The 17,240-nt window shown below is 39.6% G+C and overlaps 1 protein-coding gene across 3 annotated transcripts in view; it reads left to right on the top strand.

Annotated features, from left to right (window-relative positions):
- Positions 1–17,240, top strand: part of Pak5 (p21 (RAC1) activated kinase 5) — a 297,256-nt gene that overhangs the window by 202,045 nt on the left and 77,971 nt on the right. For all 3 annotated transcript variants that reach the window (XM_028884504.2, XM_028884505.2, XM_028884507.2), the window contains one exon: positions 4,262–4,476. In XM_028884504.2, coding sequence (XP_028740337.1) covers positions 4,273–4,476 — 204 coding nt within the window. In that variant the 5' untranslated portion in view covers positions 4,262–4,272. The remainder of the gene's footprint in view (positions 1–4,261; positions 4,477–17,240) is intronic.

Raw genomic sequence — 17,240 nt, 5'->3', positions numbered from 1 at the left:
TTCTGTAGGTGCTTTTGTCATGACTTTGCTGCCATGCTGTACTGTGCCCCAGAACTTTGAGACAAAAGAAACCCTTCCTTCCTTACATGCTTTTGTCAGGGTATTCTCTCATGGCAACAAGAAAAGTGACAAATACACCTACCAAACATATGTCCATATCATTACTGGATATCCCTCTGTTACCTGGTACTCAGGGCCATCAGGACACTGTCTCCATCTTCCACCTGAATAAAGCTGTAATGAGTGCTGTGGAGAGACCATCACTACAAATCTCTGAGATTCTATTTCTGATTCAGTCAAATGAGAATTTCACTAAGATATTGCTTTAGGATTTTGAATTATTTTTTTCAATTTCTTTTTGCATTTCTTCTTCTGTGACTCTTTATTGTTATTTCTGGTTTGTTTTGTATTTTCTCAATTTGTTCCAATGGTTGGTTGGTTGTTTTTGAAACATGGTCTCACTATGGAGAACATTATTTATCCAAGCCTGTGACAATCGACCTTCCTGGGTGTTGAGACTTCAGGCAAATGCTATCATGCACAACTGTTTCCTTTGAAAACTTGATCTTACTAGTCATGTAGATCTGTGATTAATAACATTTAAATAATAGCATATAGGACCACAGGATGTTGTAGACTTAAGTTAATTCAGCCACAGGTTTGCTCTTCATCATTCCTAGGTACATTGTTAATTCATTTATATTCTCTTTTTATATGTACTCACTTGAATGTCATAGTAGCCTCTGGAAAATTCACAAAGAAAAAGGAAATAGCAAGACATCTCTGTTCTAGTTCTATAAATATTTGTTCTAGAATTTTCATTGCTTGTTCAGGTTTGAATATGTACAAACAAACTCTTCCCAAATGACTTTCTCTTTTTGAAAATTATGAAAATGAAAGTCTACTAAAATGTCAGATTGACTCAGCCAATGAATGACCAAATTATATTTTTGGATGTATTCTATGTTCAGCAAATAAAGCCAAAGAGTGGTTTATAGAGTCAATAATTTGTAAATTTCTTCAACTGAAAATGCTCCAAGCAGTCAACTACCAAGGTCATGGCATCACAATTAAAACTCTTTTGCATTTAAGGCAATTGTGTGATGGCTGATGTAGCTACCTAGATTGGATGTTTCTATTTGAAACTTTGGAGCATCAAAAACTGAAAAGGTGATGAGTGCATAAAGATGCTATGCAGGAGGTGATAGGTGGTTCTTATTAGCTAGTCTCTATGTAACAATCAGCTCCCCAAAATAATGGTCCAAAGTATTTGTGTCCTGATTTGACAGGTCAGAAACTGAGGTTGCAGCTCATCTGAGTAGTTTTCCTGCTGATGGTCTGTCCCATGCAAAGAGCTACAGATCCAATAAGCAGCTCTGCTGCTGGGGATTAGCGAGGGATGGCTGATGTGACAGATGACCATGTGCTCCAACAGAATAACAGGGCTTCTTTACTTATGTGGACCTCAGGTCCTGAGAGCAGCAAGAGGGTAAGCCCTGATAGGTCAGCACAGTGAATACTTGTGTTCTATTATTTTTGGTCCCACAGACCACAGCAAATTATATATCCGAATCTGGAGTCAGTGTGAGAGAGGACTTAGACTCTGCAGGCTGTTCCTGCAACAGTCTTTTCTCCTGATCCCTTCCCTTCCTTACACTTTCAGTTCAGTGTGCCCAAGTTTCAAGACCATCAGACCTGTGTGTATTAACTCCCTTATAATGTGTGATATGTTATATATTAAAGTGTCTAAAGAATTTCTTTTTCTTATTGTTTTGCTTTACTTTGTGTTTTTTAGACATGGTCTTACTCTGTAGATCAGACTGAACAAGAACTTGTAGCTCAGACTGAACTTGCTACTTAGCCCAGAATAGCCTTGAATTTGGGGCATTCTTTCTACCTCAGGATGCCAAGTATATAGTTAAAGTCATGAAAATGAGACCCAGCTAAATGATTTCTTTTCAATGTTTTTAAGGTTAAAAAGAATCAACAAAATATTTGAGCTGTTACCATCTTTCATTGATGTCCAGGTTACTCTGAAGTAGAACCCTTAAAGGACAGAGGGCTTTTTTCTATGTTCCTCACATCTTTTTCCTGTGGTGAAATACCTGAGAAAGTCACTTTGAAGAAGGAAAGGCATATTTTGGCTCACAGGTTCCAAGGACTTAGTCCATGGTTACTAAGTCCCATGACACTGGTCCTGGAATAAGAAGAAACATAGCAGTGAGCACAATTTCCTCATGTGGACCGGGAAGCAAGGGCCAGGGTCAGAGTCAAAATATGCCCATCGAAGATTTATATGACCCAACAGATTCCACTTCCAAACAGCCCTCTTGAACGCCTACATGAGCTAATCATCTCTCAATAGCACCCCCCTCCTGGAACCAAGTTTTCAATACTTGAGCCTTTGGGAACATTTCAGAGCCCAGTTTTAACAGATGAGAGGGAATTGGGACTGTGGGTGATCGTATGTCTGTAACAGAATGTTTATGCAAGTGGAAGATAAGGTAGCGTCTTGAGAGAGCTGGAAGGCAGAAGAAAGACTACCTAAAACACAGCAATAAATGGTGAGAAGAAGGAAGAGAGTCTAACCAAAGAAGAAGAGAAGCAAAATGGAATAAAGGGGGGAAATGAGAGATGGTATTAATAGACACAAAGCTCTGACCAGCTGAGCCATCATCACTGAAATGATCTGAGCTGATGCTTTCACTCTAACAGCATCCTAGGAAGCCAGGTTGAGCCACCCATCACCAATAAACCAATCAAACTAACAAGTAATGTGGAAAGGCAGAAAAAGAATATTTAGTCTATGTGGCCACATTATGATGAACTAAGATGTCCAGTGAACCCCAGCTCTGTCTTCCAGGGTTAGTATAAGGCTTAGGTTTAAATAGAGGGCAAAAAGTGTGTATAGCAGTCACTACTGTCTGCTCCACTCTCCAGTCTCTCCTAAAAAGTGCTCTTACACGTTCACAGCACTGTGTGAAATCTCAACACTGTGGCAAACTCCTCTCTGGTCAGCACCAGACTTCAGCCTTTTCCTTCTCCCAGTATAGGATTTCTGGGGCACAAATCTCTCTCTGTAGGATATCTTCAGTCCTGTCAGAATGGTTATACATTGCTATAAGGATCCCTAAGAAAGAAAAGTAAGTGTTTAAGTCCCCCAAGAAATAGTCTTACTACCTTTTGTTTTGTTTTGTTTTGTTTTTTCAATACAGGGTTTCTCTGTGTAGCTTTGTGCCTTTCCTGGAACTCACTTGGTAGACCAGGCTGGCCTCGAACTCACAGAGATCCATCTGCCTCTGCCTCCCAAGTACTGGGATTAAAGGCCTGTGCCACCACCGCCTGTCTCTTATTAACTTTTATAAACTCCATGGCACTATCCTACTCACAGGTGAGTACCCCTGGTCAAAAAGCACACACCTAAAATATGGTACTCACATGTAATGCATGATAACCCAGTGTTCAAAGCTAAGTTACATCACAGGCTGCCAGAACCATGAAGCACAATGTCACCATTTGCTGCAGTTAATACTTACAGGACCTACTTTGGCCAGGTGATTTTCTAAGTATTTGATAAATATTTATTTCTATCTATAATAATTTATTTATATGCTGAGTAATTATTAGCTCATTTTTCATATATATATATAATGTTATTTTGTCCCATATGTGTTTTGGATTTTGACTATATACCAAACTTCGAGGTGCTTCACCTTGGGAATCAGTCAGCTTTTGCTTCAGTAATGCTATGTGAGAAACAAGTTGGAAACATAACCCTTCATGTGTAACATCCTTACATCTGTCAGCTGTGGCTTAACAATGGCTCAGATGGGTCTTGACTCCAGTGTGTGCTTGTGTCTGTTTCATACATCTCTTCTTCTAAAACTGAGGATTAGGAAGTATAATCTACCTGAGGAATCTTCATGGCAAGTACACTAGGGTAGGAGCACAAGGAGCCTCCAAGCACCCCCACCCGACTGGCTCATTATCTAGACCATTGATCAGTGCAGGTCACATTGGCCAAATTCAGCATCCATGGGACAAGCAACTGTAATCCACAGGCATCATTCAAGACAAGAACAAAGACTGAGAATGAAATTATCTAATCTATACAGCCCGAAAAAGCTAACTTTTATCTTTTGAAATTAGTACTGTGAGAGATAACTAAAATGATGTAACTGAATGATTAATTAAAATAAGTTTTTTTATCTTCTGGTGGCAAAATATAATGAGCTGCCTGTTTTCTTCTTGTATTTCACAGGATTTTACATCATGTTCGGGAAGAAAAAGAAAAAGATTGAAATATCTGGCCCATCCAACTTCGAACACAGGGTTCACACTGGGTTTGATCCACAGGAGCAGAAATTTACTGGCCTTCCCCAGCAGTGGCACAGCCTGTTAGCAGACACAGCCAACAGGCCCAAGCCCATGGTGGATCCATCATGCATCACTCCCATACAGCTGGCACCCATGAAGGTATGCGAGGATTCCGTCTTTGTGTTGAACCATGATGTGATTTGATTTAATGTACCATCATAAAGGCTGGGTGACTTTTGAAAATATCCATATATTAGCTGCTGTTAGTCTTCATTTTGTGGCACATAAAAAATAATGTAGTCTGTCTTCAGATACTGATTATTTTAAAATTTAGGTATAAAATTAAGCTATGAAATGAATTTCTTTTTCTGTCAGTAATATCCATCTTCTCTGATAATATCAGCAACAGCCCTAATCAAATATTTTTCTGGACATATTTCTATTGTCTTCTATTTGCTCTCAAAATATTTATACTTACTATTATAAATGCTGTAATGATGACAGATTTCAATAGCAATAAATCATATTTACAGGTATATACATAAATTCACAAAAATGTTTCCATATGTATAATTTATATGGTAAATATGTCTCTTCAAATTTATCTTCCTTGTCTAAGAAAGAACTATTTCAAATACTAACTAATAATTTCAGTCATTGAATAGGCTATAATTTACCTAGACAAAGAGCTGGTAGGTTTTGGACAAGGAATGTTCATGATGACAACTGTATAGAAGCAGAATGCCAACTCATTAAGTTTCAGATATGCTCACTTACTACAAAGACAGTTCAGATGCTGCAGCTTCTTCTTTACCTCAGGGTAAAAAAATGCCATACTTTATCAGACAGTTGCTTACAAGCTCTCCATGGGAGTAAAACATCATAGATGTTTATCAGATTATCCAACAGATCACTCCAGTGTCTTCCAATACTAACAAAAAACAAAATTCATGTTTCTCTGTCATTCATTATACTAGTACTTACTCTGTGCAAGCATGGATAGTGGATAAATTGTGTTAAATTATGTGTAAAGTGATTCTAAAAGATATAAACAAGGGACATAGTTGATAAGTGATAGAAGATTCTATTATCTCGTTAGCTGGCTGAATTAGAATTGTGACCCCATGAAAGAAGTGTATCTTCCCTTATTTATGGTTAAATGGTGGTCTTCGGCACTGGAGAGCAGGCTTCAGGAAGGTTTACTTGAGTAGAAATCTACAACAGCAACCAGTATTCTTTGGTGAATCATAACTCCCATTGCTCTTGTTCAGAAACTCCAGCTTACATATTTTGCCTACACTTTGCAAAGGTACACCTGTCCTTTGTAGACTCATTTTACATCTGGATCCACAGACAGCAGGAAGTGACATGGAGCCCCTAGACTTGGCTTGAACTTCTGAAACCTCAAAGCCTACCCCCAGTGGCTCACTTCCTCCAACAGCACCACACCTACTCCAACAAGGCTGCACCTCCAATCCAATTGACTGAGATCTGAATAGTCAAAGGAGAGGATTCTTTTTAAACACTTGACAAGGGCTGAAAATGCAGATTAGTAATACAGTCTGTGCTTAGCATATGTTCAATGGGTTCAATTTCTAACATGTCTTCTTCTCCCACCAAAACTGTTTTTCATACTTAACTGTTTTGTTCTAAGAACATCATAAGCAATATTAGCCAAGTTGTTTCTGAATTAAGCGTGTTATATGCAAAGGGAGGTTGAATGGTTGTATATCTTTGTTCTTACTGAATTTAAACTTGGTCTTGAGAGGCTTAGTGTAATCCTCTTCCTTCTTAACAACACCCTGAAGATTCTGATTCAGTGTGTCTGGAGTTCCTCACTGGTTTACATTTATAACAAACTCTAGATGCTCTGATGAATAGGACAACATCCTGTAACTACCACTATTCCCGATGAATACAGTGGCATGTGCCTGTAATCCCAGCACATGGGAAACAAAACTAAGATGAGTGTGAGTTCCAGGCCAGTCTGAGCTACACAGCAATACTCTGCCTCAAAATAAGGAAGAAGTCATTGTTTTCACTGAACTAAAGCTAGCACATCCTTTCCCTTTGTTACAGCCCAGAAATCATTCTAACGAATACAACAGGCAGAAACATAAAAGTCATCACAACTTCCACCTTACATGATCAGCACAACTTAATGTTTTCTATTTCTTTCTAATTTTGAATTAGTATTACAGCAATAATTCTAAATATTTTGGTATATTTAGACTTTATTGTGATGTCATACTATATAACTATTCTTGAACTTCTTTTTTCACCTAAGATTGAAAAAAATAAATACAGAGGACTTGAGTTTAGTTTAAATTGTAACTTTTTATATCTTAATCATTTTTCTACAGAAGGATGCTACAAAGTATGTGATATTACCGATAAAATTATCATGAACATATGAGTGCTTGGTTTTCATAGTGCAATCTGGAACTCTTGGGAACCTTCGGTTCTTTGAAAAGTCTACAAGATGATAAAACTATTTTCATAGTAATTGAGAGTCGTTTGTCATTCTCTTTCATTACTTACTGAGGATGCAGCAGGCTTTTCCAGAAAGAGATATATATCACACTGTCATGGTTGATGCCTAAAGGATCTTATTTGGGTGGTAATGCTGCATGCCTTTAATTCCAGCACTCAGGAGACAGAAGTGAGCAGATCTCCAAGTTCAAGGCCAGCCTGGCCTACATAGTGAGTTCCAGGCCAGCCAGGGCTACATAGAGAAATTCTGCCTTTAAAAAAATCAATAATAATAATAATGATAATGTAGTGAAAAATCACAGTTTAAACCAGCTTCTGATTTTTAACATATTATATAGTAGATAGTTTTTAATTCTCACATAAACAGAAGTCTTTTGGATCCTGAACAAATTTAGGGGATTCTTAAAACCAAACAATTTAAGAACAATCATTTGGGGTTCATATCAAATGGAATTATCTGTGATTTCTGCAGTTTGTTCCTCACAACAGTACTCATTTTGGTTTTTTTTTTTTTTTCAATTATTCTATATCTTCATGAAAAGAAATTTTTATCTTTTCTAGTTGACTATTAGTGGTTGAGTCAGCATTAAGTCCAGAAAGATTACTAAATATAATATCCTATCCTATTGTAATTGAATACAATTTCTCTAACCTGACAGTTTGGAGTCATGTAAACATGTATATCCTTTCAGACCACCCCTTTTCTATTTTAACCTTCATAGCATTCTCTTTTTGAGATTTATTTTATTATTTATTTATGTGTATCTGTGAGAATATGTGTATATGCATATACTTGCATGTAGGTGCCCTTGGAAGCTAGAAGGGTGTCATTTTTCCCAAGAACTGGAGTTACAAACATTTGTAAAACATCCAACGTGGGTATTGTGAACAAAATTCAGGTGTTCTGAAAGAGTAGCGAGTGCTCTTAACTTCTGAGCCACCTATTTTCTCCTAAACTACAAAGATATCTTTAATACATAATCTATCTAGTTCCTAACTTCAAAGATATCATATATGCATATATATGTATGTATATGTATATATGTGTGATTGTACATTTGTATGTGTTAATTCTTTGAGAATTGTATACAGTATATTTTGATCACATTTGCTTTCCTGCAGCTCTTCCAGGATCCTTTCTACCTCCACACGTACCCAACTTCATCTTGTCTTTTCTTTTCTCTTCTTTTCTTTCCTTTACTTTTTAATCCATGGAAACTAATTAGTGCCTTCTAAATACTCGGGTTTAAGGCCTGTTTTTAAATATGATTGACCTACCAAGAGTCATATCCTTAAAGAAAATTGACTCTCCCTCTCCTAGCAGATATCAATTGCCAATATCTCCTCAGCTAGGGTGGGACTTCCCTCCTTGATGGGATCACATCTGGCTTGAACTTACTCAGGACTTGTGAATGTCGTCCAATGACTGTGAGTTCATGTGTGCGACTGCCCTGTTGTGTCCAGAAAGCATTGTTCCCTGTGGGTATATGTCCACTGAACCTTTAGGGAGATATAGGATGACATAGATGCCCATTTTAGGGCACAGCCCTCCACAGTTTATACATTGACCAGTTGTGGGTCTCTATATTAATTGTTGTTTACTTCAAGAAGAAGCTTTTCTGCTGAGAGTTGAGAGATATACCAGTTCATGTGGTGGTAAGTCATTGACTACCCTTCAAAGCCTTCTAGCAGTCTTCTGTTTATCCTGTGGAGGCTGAAGGTCACCAAGCTAGCTCTCTTAGGTCGTCTTCATCTCTGCAGTTGTCAATATTTTATAACATTTCCAAAGTTGGGGTTCTCTCTCTTCCTTTTTTGTCTTCTACCTCTGTATAAAAATACCTATACTAGACAAAACAGGTAAAATCAAGAGTAGAGACTCTCTAGCTCTGGCTGCTACATTCTGGAAAATCACTCCACGTTTCTCCTTTGTTATAGTTTGTGTCTGGAGCTCCTCAGTGAATGAGTCCACCTTCAAGGCCTTATAAATTCTCTTCCTCCCTGCTCATGCTTCACTAGCTCTGCCAACCTAGTCCAACTTCTGTGACAGTCCCTAGTTCCTTTAATATGTTTTGAAATATACTTTCCTAAACTATAAGACACCTGTATGCTTCCTAACATTAGAGTAGTTATTTATTTTAGTGTCTACCATAATTACTGAGAATAGTCATCAAGGAATCAAACTTTATCAGATACTTGTCATACTCTTAGCTGAATGAAACTACCAGAAACTATGACAGTGAGGAGTGGCCCAGGGAGATTCTTCTGTCTTTCATGCCTGCCTTTTGCCCTACACCGTGGTCCTCACATTACCTTTCAGCTTATCTCAGTGACCCCTATTCTCTTTATTTTCATCCTAATATTTTCCATATGCCTCCTCTCAAAGACCATAGATTCAATCCACTACAGCTTTCCTATCCTCTACGTCAATAGAGTTTCAGCTCCTTCTTGTTGTATAACTATCTCTACTATGATACAATGGTGAGCATAGAAGCATCTATTTTAGCTCATGAAACATGTTGTATTAATGTTTACCCAGCCGGACTTCCAATTTCCAGTGTCTGCCTTGGTAGATGAACATCATAGCTTACCTAACAACTAGGCAGACTTTAAAATAGGAAACATTCACAGCCAGAAGGAAGAAGCAGTACAGAGACCCTGTGGCAAAAATAAGTTTAGTGAGTTTAAAAGGAAAACAGATCACCTACAGGGGTGGCCAGAGAGGGCCAGGGAAAGAGGAGGGAAATGTCAGGAGGGAAGCAGGAACAGAGTGTTTGGAGACTGTAGTTAAGAGTGTGATGCCTGATCATCATCGACAGGTGAAAGCTCCAGGTCTTGCATTGAGAAATTATTCTTTTAGGGAATGAATTGATCATTTAAAGGTCAGATCAAATTTAAAGTTTACCTGCCATGTTGGTCTAATGTATAATTTTGCAGGTTCAGGAGTGGGCGTTATCATTGAGAGGTGTGCAAAGTTGAAATTTATGAATTCTTGCAGTTATATGATTGCCAAAAGACTGCTGAGAAACACACACACACACACACACACACACACACACACACACACACACACACAAAGCTTTTTTCAAATAAACAGTATGCTTTTCATGGAGATAATTTCATTGAAAAAAAAATGTAATTATATAAAATGGAACCTGTCTGGAAGGTTAACCATGCTTTAAACCTATTTTTAAGAATTCCATCTCAAAAGAACTGTATCAGTGTATGTGTGTCCGGTTGATCAGAACCAAGGCTCTCACCGGGAGGACAGATGGAAGATCCTCTGTCAAAGCCTCTCATACTGCTACACTTCAAAAAGCTAATGAAGACAAGAGGCTCTACCACCCTTCCCCTTTTAGTCTTCAAAACTCCTCATTGCAATTGGAAAATGTCTTTTCAACCAACCCACCCACGTGGGGACTAGGAAAACATGTTTTACCTGCCAAATCTAGGAAGTTGGGTGAGGTAGATTCCATTTTACACAGGAAGAAAGGAGTACAAGCAAAGCCTAGGTCTTCATGTGTGTGAGCCCTCCATGGCTGGAAACTGCTCACTAGTTTTCCACTATAAAATTAATCTAGGCTTCAACATGTACACCTTGTTAACATATCCCCTCTTCCACAAATCAGTCTCCCACTCCCTCCCTCTCTTCTCCCCTCCTCTTCTCCCTCTTCATCCCTTCTTTCCCCCTTCCCTGTTTTCCTCTCCCTCACTAAATCTAAAAGTTAGAAAGGAAAGCCTAATCTCAGCCCCATATAAGTTCTCATAAGAACTTGTAAGCACTATCTTCGTCTACATCAGTACTTCATAGTTTCTTACTTAAGTCACCCTAAAATTTCCATCTAAGTTTGAGCATCCAAACTCAAATGGCCTTGTTGTTACTTAGAAATAAAAGCTGCCATTTTCAGGACAGTATGCTCAGGAAAATCATCACCAGAGGGGATAGCCCAGCTTCCATGTTGAGAAACTGACCAGGGATCTCCTGAATGCCTCTTGACAAGCTCATCCTGGCATTGGGGTGACAATTCTGTGATCAGAAACGGATTATTCCACCCTTGTAGCTCAGTGGGGGAACTTGGTAAACTTAACTAGTCATTTCTATTCCACAACAATGCTTGGAAGGCAGCTCCCAGGTTCACAATGAAAACTGTCCCACTGAAAGAGACTTCATGAAGAACTGTTACCGGTTATCTCATAAGAGTTCAGCATCTCCTGTCATACTTAAGACCAAAAGGAAACCCATAAAGTGGTGTTCAGTGCAATTAAGTCACAGATTACACCATGTTGTGTGTGTGTGTGTGTGTGTGTGTGTGTGTGTGTGTGTGTGTGTGTGTTCTGACAAATAAAGCTTCCCTAAAATTCAGAGGGCAAAGGTAGCCACTAGTTAGTTAACCAGAGAGGTCAGGCAGTGGTGGCATACACCTATAATCCCAGCACTTTGGAGAAGGAAGCTTGGAGATCAGGAGTTCAAGGCCATCCTCGGTTACACGAGATTGAACCAATCTGAAAGAGTAACAGAGCCAGTTGGTGGGGCCACACCTTTAATCCCAGCACTGAGGGGGTGGAGACAGAAATATAAGGCAAGTGGAGACTGGTTCTGGCCCGTTCAGTCTGAGGTTTTGTAGAGACAGGAAGTCTCTGGTGGCTGGCTGCTCTCTGATTTTCCAGCTTTCACCCTCAACATCTGACTCTGGGTTTTTATTGATAAGACTAATTAGGATCACGCTTCAACTCTGGGAAGTCATTTATGACAAAGATGGTTAAGTCTACTTCTGAGCACCCTGTTACAAATGCCTTTCTCAGCACTTCTGCAGTGAAATTCTCTGATTGCAACACCAGAGAAGAAATGGAAGAACTGACTACCTCCCAACATAGAACATGCATACAAATTTTACAGCACTTTGAACTGATGTTTTATACAGCTCTACTTCCAGGCCAGAAGCTGATGGGGAAGAAAAGCAGGCTTTAGATCTTACAGTAATCTGAAGTTGGTTGAACTATACTAGGAAACAGGCCTGACCAAGATGAAGAATGCCATTGCCAAACACTAGATGATGTTTATAGAGCACAAAATGTTCAATATTTGTTATTTGTGGCATTAATAGAATGACTAATGAAGTATCGAGCCAGTAGTGAGGGGGAAGAAACCTTGGCTGAGTCCAACACCACATAGTTTCTAACTTGAGTTACACTCTGTTGTCTGACCCAACTGCCTTTGCTTGCTCTGCACTTTCATTCTGTTAATTTTTCTTCTACAAAGGTTAATGATTATTTTGTGTGCTCATCCCTCAGAGTATTTGTTTTTGATAGGAAGATGATCAAAAAGAAAATTATAACCCCAAGCATAGAACTTTATATTGTAACATCAAACAAGTAAGTAAACTGATGGTATATTTTATCTTGAGGACATTTTCTAGTTTGTTTCATATAGCACAAGAATATTGGTTGCCCTGGAGAGGTTAACAAAAAATAGAGAGGGGTGAACATGAGTCAGAAATGTTAGTGATCAATATGGCCTTGTCTAAATCAGAGGCTGTCACTGTAGACCCCATAGTTGATTCACAGATACCATTCATTCATGGTTGACTGAATTACTAAACTGGTCTTCATTTCTCATGCTATAGTCTCATGATGAGCCTTGAATTTAGGCTTGACCATGGAACTTTAATGATCTGTGGCATGGTGTGAACACAGCATATGATAGGCAACAAGATTTCTATTGCACGTCATATTAAGAAAAGCATTCCTTGGAAAATTCTGTAACTCCAGGAGAGTAAATACCCCTGGCTCACATCAGATCATACCATCTACATCCTTTCCACCTGAAGCAGAGCCGATCCAGCCTCACCTTCGTGGTTTAACACTATGGGACTGATACATTACCTGACTTAATCTTCAAATCATCCTTTCAAGTGGGTGATACTGATTCTGTCTTTTAGGTGAAGAATCAATGTTTAGGAAAATAAGTAGGAACCAGGCATGATGGCTCATGATTGTCTTTCCAACGCTTGGAAAGCTTATGTAGGAGGATTGCCGTGTTCAAGGTTAACTTAAAGTAAGATTCCCACCTCAACAAAAGATATTGGAAGTTCCATAGCTGGCAACTTAAAAAGAAAAATTCAAATCCCCAAACTATCTGACTCTAAAACCTGTTCCTGTAAATCACCACACTCCCTAACTCCTGACGGTAAGAGTGCACTATGTCTAAAAAAAGGTGGTGAACAGTGTTCTCACACAAGGTATCAATTTTTCAAAAGATGATTAAAAAGTTATTGTAAAGGTGTTACAGATAAGGGAATCCTTTGATTCTCATTTATATAGTCTGGGTTTAACCTGTGAGCTTCTGCCCACCTAAGAATGTGACAAAGATTTTAAACACTATCATCTCCTACTCTGACGGTAGTTAAGACAGCTTTCTACATGCCTTGTGCTGGTCCTCTTTGGGGACTTCCGTTCATGCAATCCACAGTCTCCTCAAGTTAGTCAGGCAGAATATTTAAACAGAAAATTCCAAGCACTTGCCAAGAAGCAAATGGATAAACCTTACACCTTCAAATGCATGCTGCTGGGTCTCTGTGGTATCCTTCCTGCTCCCTGAATTAACCATTCTTAAAGTTGCACATCAAATCACCCAATCACAAAACTCTTAATCTAGGGCTCTAACAGCTGAACTTGCCAATGATGAAGCTCCAATTGTTTGCTGTGGTAACTGGAAATTCCATGTAAGCCCAAATATTCTCAGGATAAACTTACTGGCCTCAGTTCTACCCTCCAGGCGGTGGTGACCTAACTGAAAAGAATCCTTCTAAATCCAAAGGAAAAGCTATCCCTTGGCTCTCTCTGAGTCCTACTCACACCTGGAACTTGAGAGATTTAATTTTATCTCTCATTAAGTATCTTATGAAATTGGGACACTAAGATCTCAACTATAGGCTGTTTGGGGAGAACTGTTAAATCCTCATTTTTATGATTAAATTCCCTATACTGTTAACTCTATACTATTGTTAAAACTCTTATTTCCAAGGTTTCTAAACATCACATCACTGTTCAACTAATGGAATGCTACTGCTCTTAAAGCTTAATAATAATAGTAATAATAGAAAGTGTGCTTAGGTAGGCTGGTCTAAGTGTTTGCTACTCAGTCATCACATATAAAGAATCTGGGTTAGTCTTGCACTGTTTCATGACAGTTCACAAACTTGAAGGCTGAAAAGTCTTTCATTACTTTCTTCATCACTGTGGCAAAAAACCTGCCAAGGGCAACTTCAGAGAGGAAGAGTCCAGAAGAATGTGGTCCATGTGACAGGAAGGCACAGCAATGGGAGTGGTTTGAGGAAGCCACGGCATTGGTAGTGCCTTGGTCTAAGGCGCTAACCAGGAAGCAGAGGAAAATGCTGATGCCCAGCCAACTCTCTTCCTGTTCTCTTTTGACTCTGTATGGGATCCCAGCCCGGGAGATGATCCCATCTTCCTTCAGGGCAGGCCTTCCTCCTCCCTTAAATCTCTCTTGACATACCCCAACAGCAACAACCAATGATGTGCCTCACTAATGCCTTAGGTGTTTCTTCAACCAACCAAACTGACCACTGAAATGGCCCATCTCAAAGAGTGTCTTCATTAGCACGGTTTCTGTAAATTCGGAGTCTAAGCCTGGCTTGCAGGACTTCCCTGTTCAGTGTCTCAAAATGTTACAGGCAGGCTCCAGTCCCATCTGGAGGCCTAATGGGAAGAAGCCACAACCATCCCTATTGGAATCTTAGTAGAATTACTTTCTACTTTTCTTTTCAGTTTGCTTCTTAAAGCCATCATAAGAGTAAAAACTAGTCAGCTTAGTGTGTGTGTGTGTGTGTGTGTGTGTGTGTGTGTGTGTGTGAACAAAATCATAGAATTCAAAGCCCACCTCCACTAAAGTTAATGCTAGATAACCAGTGGGGTGACAAAAAGCACATTGTGCTAGTGGCAGCCTGTCAACTTTGTCACAATAAGCCCGAAGTCTTGCCCACAAAAACTAGTAAGCCTCACAAAAGTGGGACTCATCAAGGATGGATCAATGAAATAACTCCTCTATGTCCCTAATATCATCACCATATTGTAGTAGGATTCTTAAAAGTTCTTATTAATAAAATCAAACCCGAGGCCAGTTATTGGGGTCAATGCTGGTAGATCAGAGAGACAGAATAAGCCACAGCTACCTCACCTCGCCGGATCCTCAGCTGGTCTTGTCTCCTCAGACTGGAGGTCTCTGAGTCCTCACCCAGAATGGGTCTCAGCTGAATTGCTGCTCAAAAGCCTGCATGCTTAACCAGTCAAATGCTTAACCAGCCAAATGCTTAACCAGCCAAATGCCTAACCAGCCAAAAGCTTCTAGTTTCTGGTCCTCACGCCTTATATATCTTTTTGCTTTCTACCACCACTCCCTGGGATTAAAGGCTGGCTTTCTGGGATTAAAGGCGTGTGTCACCATGCTTGGCTATTTCCAATGTGGCCTTGAACTCAATCTCTGGAATGCTAGGATTAAAGGTGTGAGTGCCACCTTTTTCTAGCCTTTGTATCTAGTGGCTGTCTGTTCTCTGACCCCAGATAAATTTATTAGAGTACACAATATTTTGAGGAACATAATACCACCACACCATATGCAAAAAGCAATCATTCCAAGCCAATAATCCCAATGTCTTAGTCCATCATCTCAAAGTCCAAATTCCCCATTAAATTGGAATTTGGTGTTAATGGAATATGTAGGTGTGATCTATTGAGTACAGCTACTGGATACATTTCTCCATCTGTGGACATGTAAAACTAGACTTGTCTGTCTCCAGCATCTTCCAAATACAATGGTAAAGCAAGCAAAGTACCCATAAAAATTCTGACTCAAAATGGGAGAGCAGAGTGACTGAGGGGGCTAGGAGGACAGAAAGTAGAAAGAATCCACTTGTCGATGTCCATCCTGAAGTTCTGCCAGGAAAATATTAGAATGTTCTCGATTAAAATATAAGGCATGGAAATGTTCTTCTGTGGCTCCAGCTCCACCCTCTTAATTTTCCTTCGTCTTTTCTCTTGAAGCTTAGCAAATAATTGTCACCAAAGTCATTTCATCTGCCTGCTTTACCCTGACACTCACATTTGGGGAGTCTGGGAGTCTGCTTTACTTCACACTCCCTGTCCCTCCGTTCCACATCAAGCTAGCAGTGTTTCTGTTGAAACGGTCTCATAAGAACTTTGTAGACTTCATGGACCCCACTGTGGCTCACTCCACTAAGCAAAAGTCATATCCACAGACGTTCCAAAGCTAGCCCTCCTGCTCTTTTACCTGCTGCTGAGTCTGCCTGGTGAGTCTCTGGTTGGCCAATGTCCATGGGACACACTTGTGAAAGGACCTCTCGCCTGATCTTCTGGGTCTGAGTTCAGGAGTTGAACTATTGTGCATCCACTCTTTCCTCTTGGATGTACTGTCCTGAAAGTGAACCTCTCAGTTCTAGCATCTGGCTGCCTACTGGAGAGCATCGTAATGTTGGAAGCCGTTGGATTCTGGTTCCCCTTTAAAAAATTATTTAAAGAAGAAACATTCCTTTAGTGTGTGTCTCTCCTAGCAGAAAGAAGAGACCACTGACACCTGCAACATTTTCTTTGAAATCTCTTTAATAATATTACTGAATTTATCTCATACAAGCTCTGCCTTTCACAGAACTTCAGGAGACAGTTTTACTACACATTTTGCAACAGAGGTCCTCTTTCTAGCAATGTGCTTCCAAGCCTCCAACAAGAACATCCTCAAAGTCCAGTTTCAGCTAAGAGTCCATGCCTGGTCATTTGGGGTTTCTCTAGCATATTGCTCAAAATTTCTCCCTGTTTCTTCCACTGTCTGGTTACAAAACCCCTACCACTTTGTTGGATGAAGTTGTGTCCCTCTTCAAAGGGGAAAAATGCAGGCTATCATGAGTCACAACTATGAGCCCAGCAGGATTGCTGTGAGTTGCAGGCAACCAAGGAAGTCACAAACTTGAGGTCTCTGCCCCTTCCATGTTATGTGGATGAGCCATAGTAGGATCCAGTGATTTATAGGAAGAAAAACAGCAACAGAAAAGAAGAGGAAGAAGGGGGGAAGAAGAAAGGAAGGGAGAGAGAGAGGAAGAGAGGGAGGAATGGAGGGAAGGAAGGAGGGAGGGAGAAGATGTTATTTCATTCTTGAGTATAATGCTGGAATTTTTTTATGCAGTTTCTAGCCTTAGTTATTAGGACTATTTCTAGGCTCACCTGGCAGCTTCAGACACTAATTAGTCCAATTAGCTGGTCACACCTGCAGCCTTGATGGCTATGGTTTCTCCAAATCCCCTGATCTGCATAGTTTTGTCAGAAACTTGGTTTTATGAACAAAGAGCCTAAAACAGGAGAGTGTTTTTTTTTTTTTTTTTTTTTTTACTTCATCAGTGAGTGAT

Source organism: Peromyscus leucopus, chromosome 4, assembly GCF_004664715.2.
Source record: "Peromyscus leucopus breed LL Stock chromosome 4, UCI_PerLeu_2.1, whole genome shotgun sequence".
In the NCBI taxonomy this organism is placed as follows: Eukaryota; Metazoa; Chordata; class Mammalia; order Rodentia; family Cricetidae; genus Peromyscus; species Peromyscus leucopus.
This window is presented reverse-complemented; position numbering and strand designations above follow the sequence as displayed.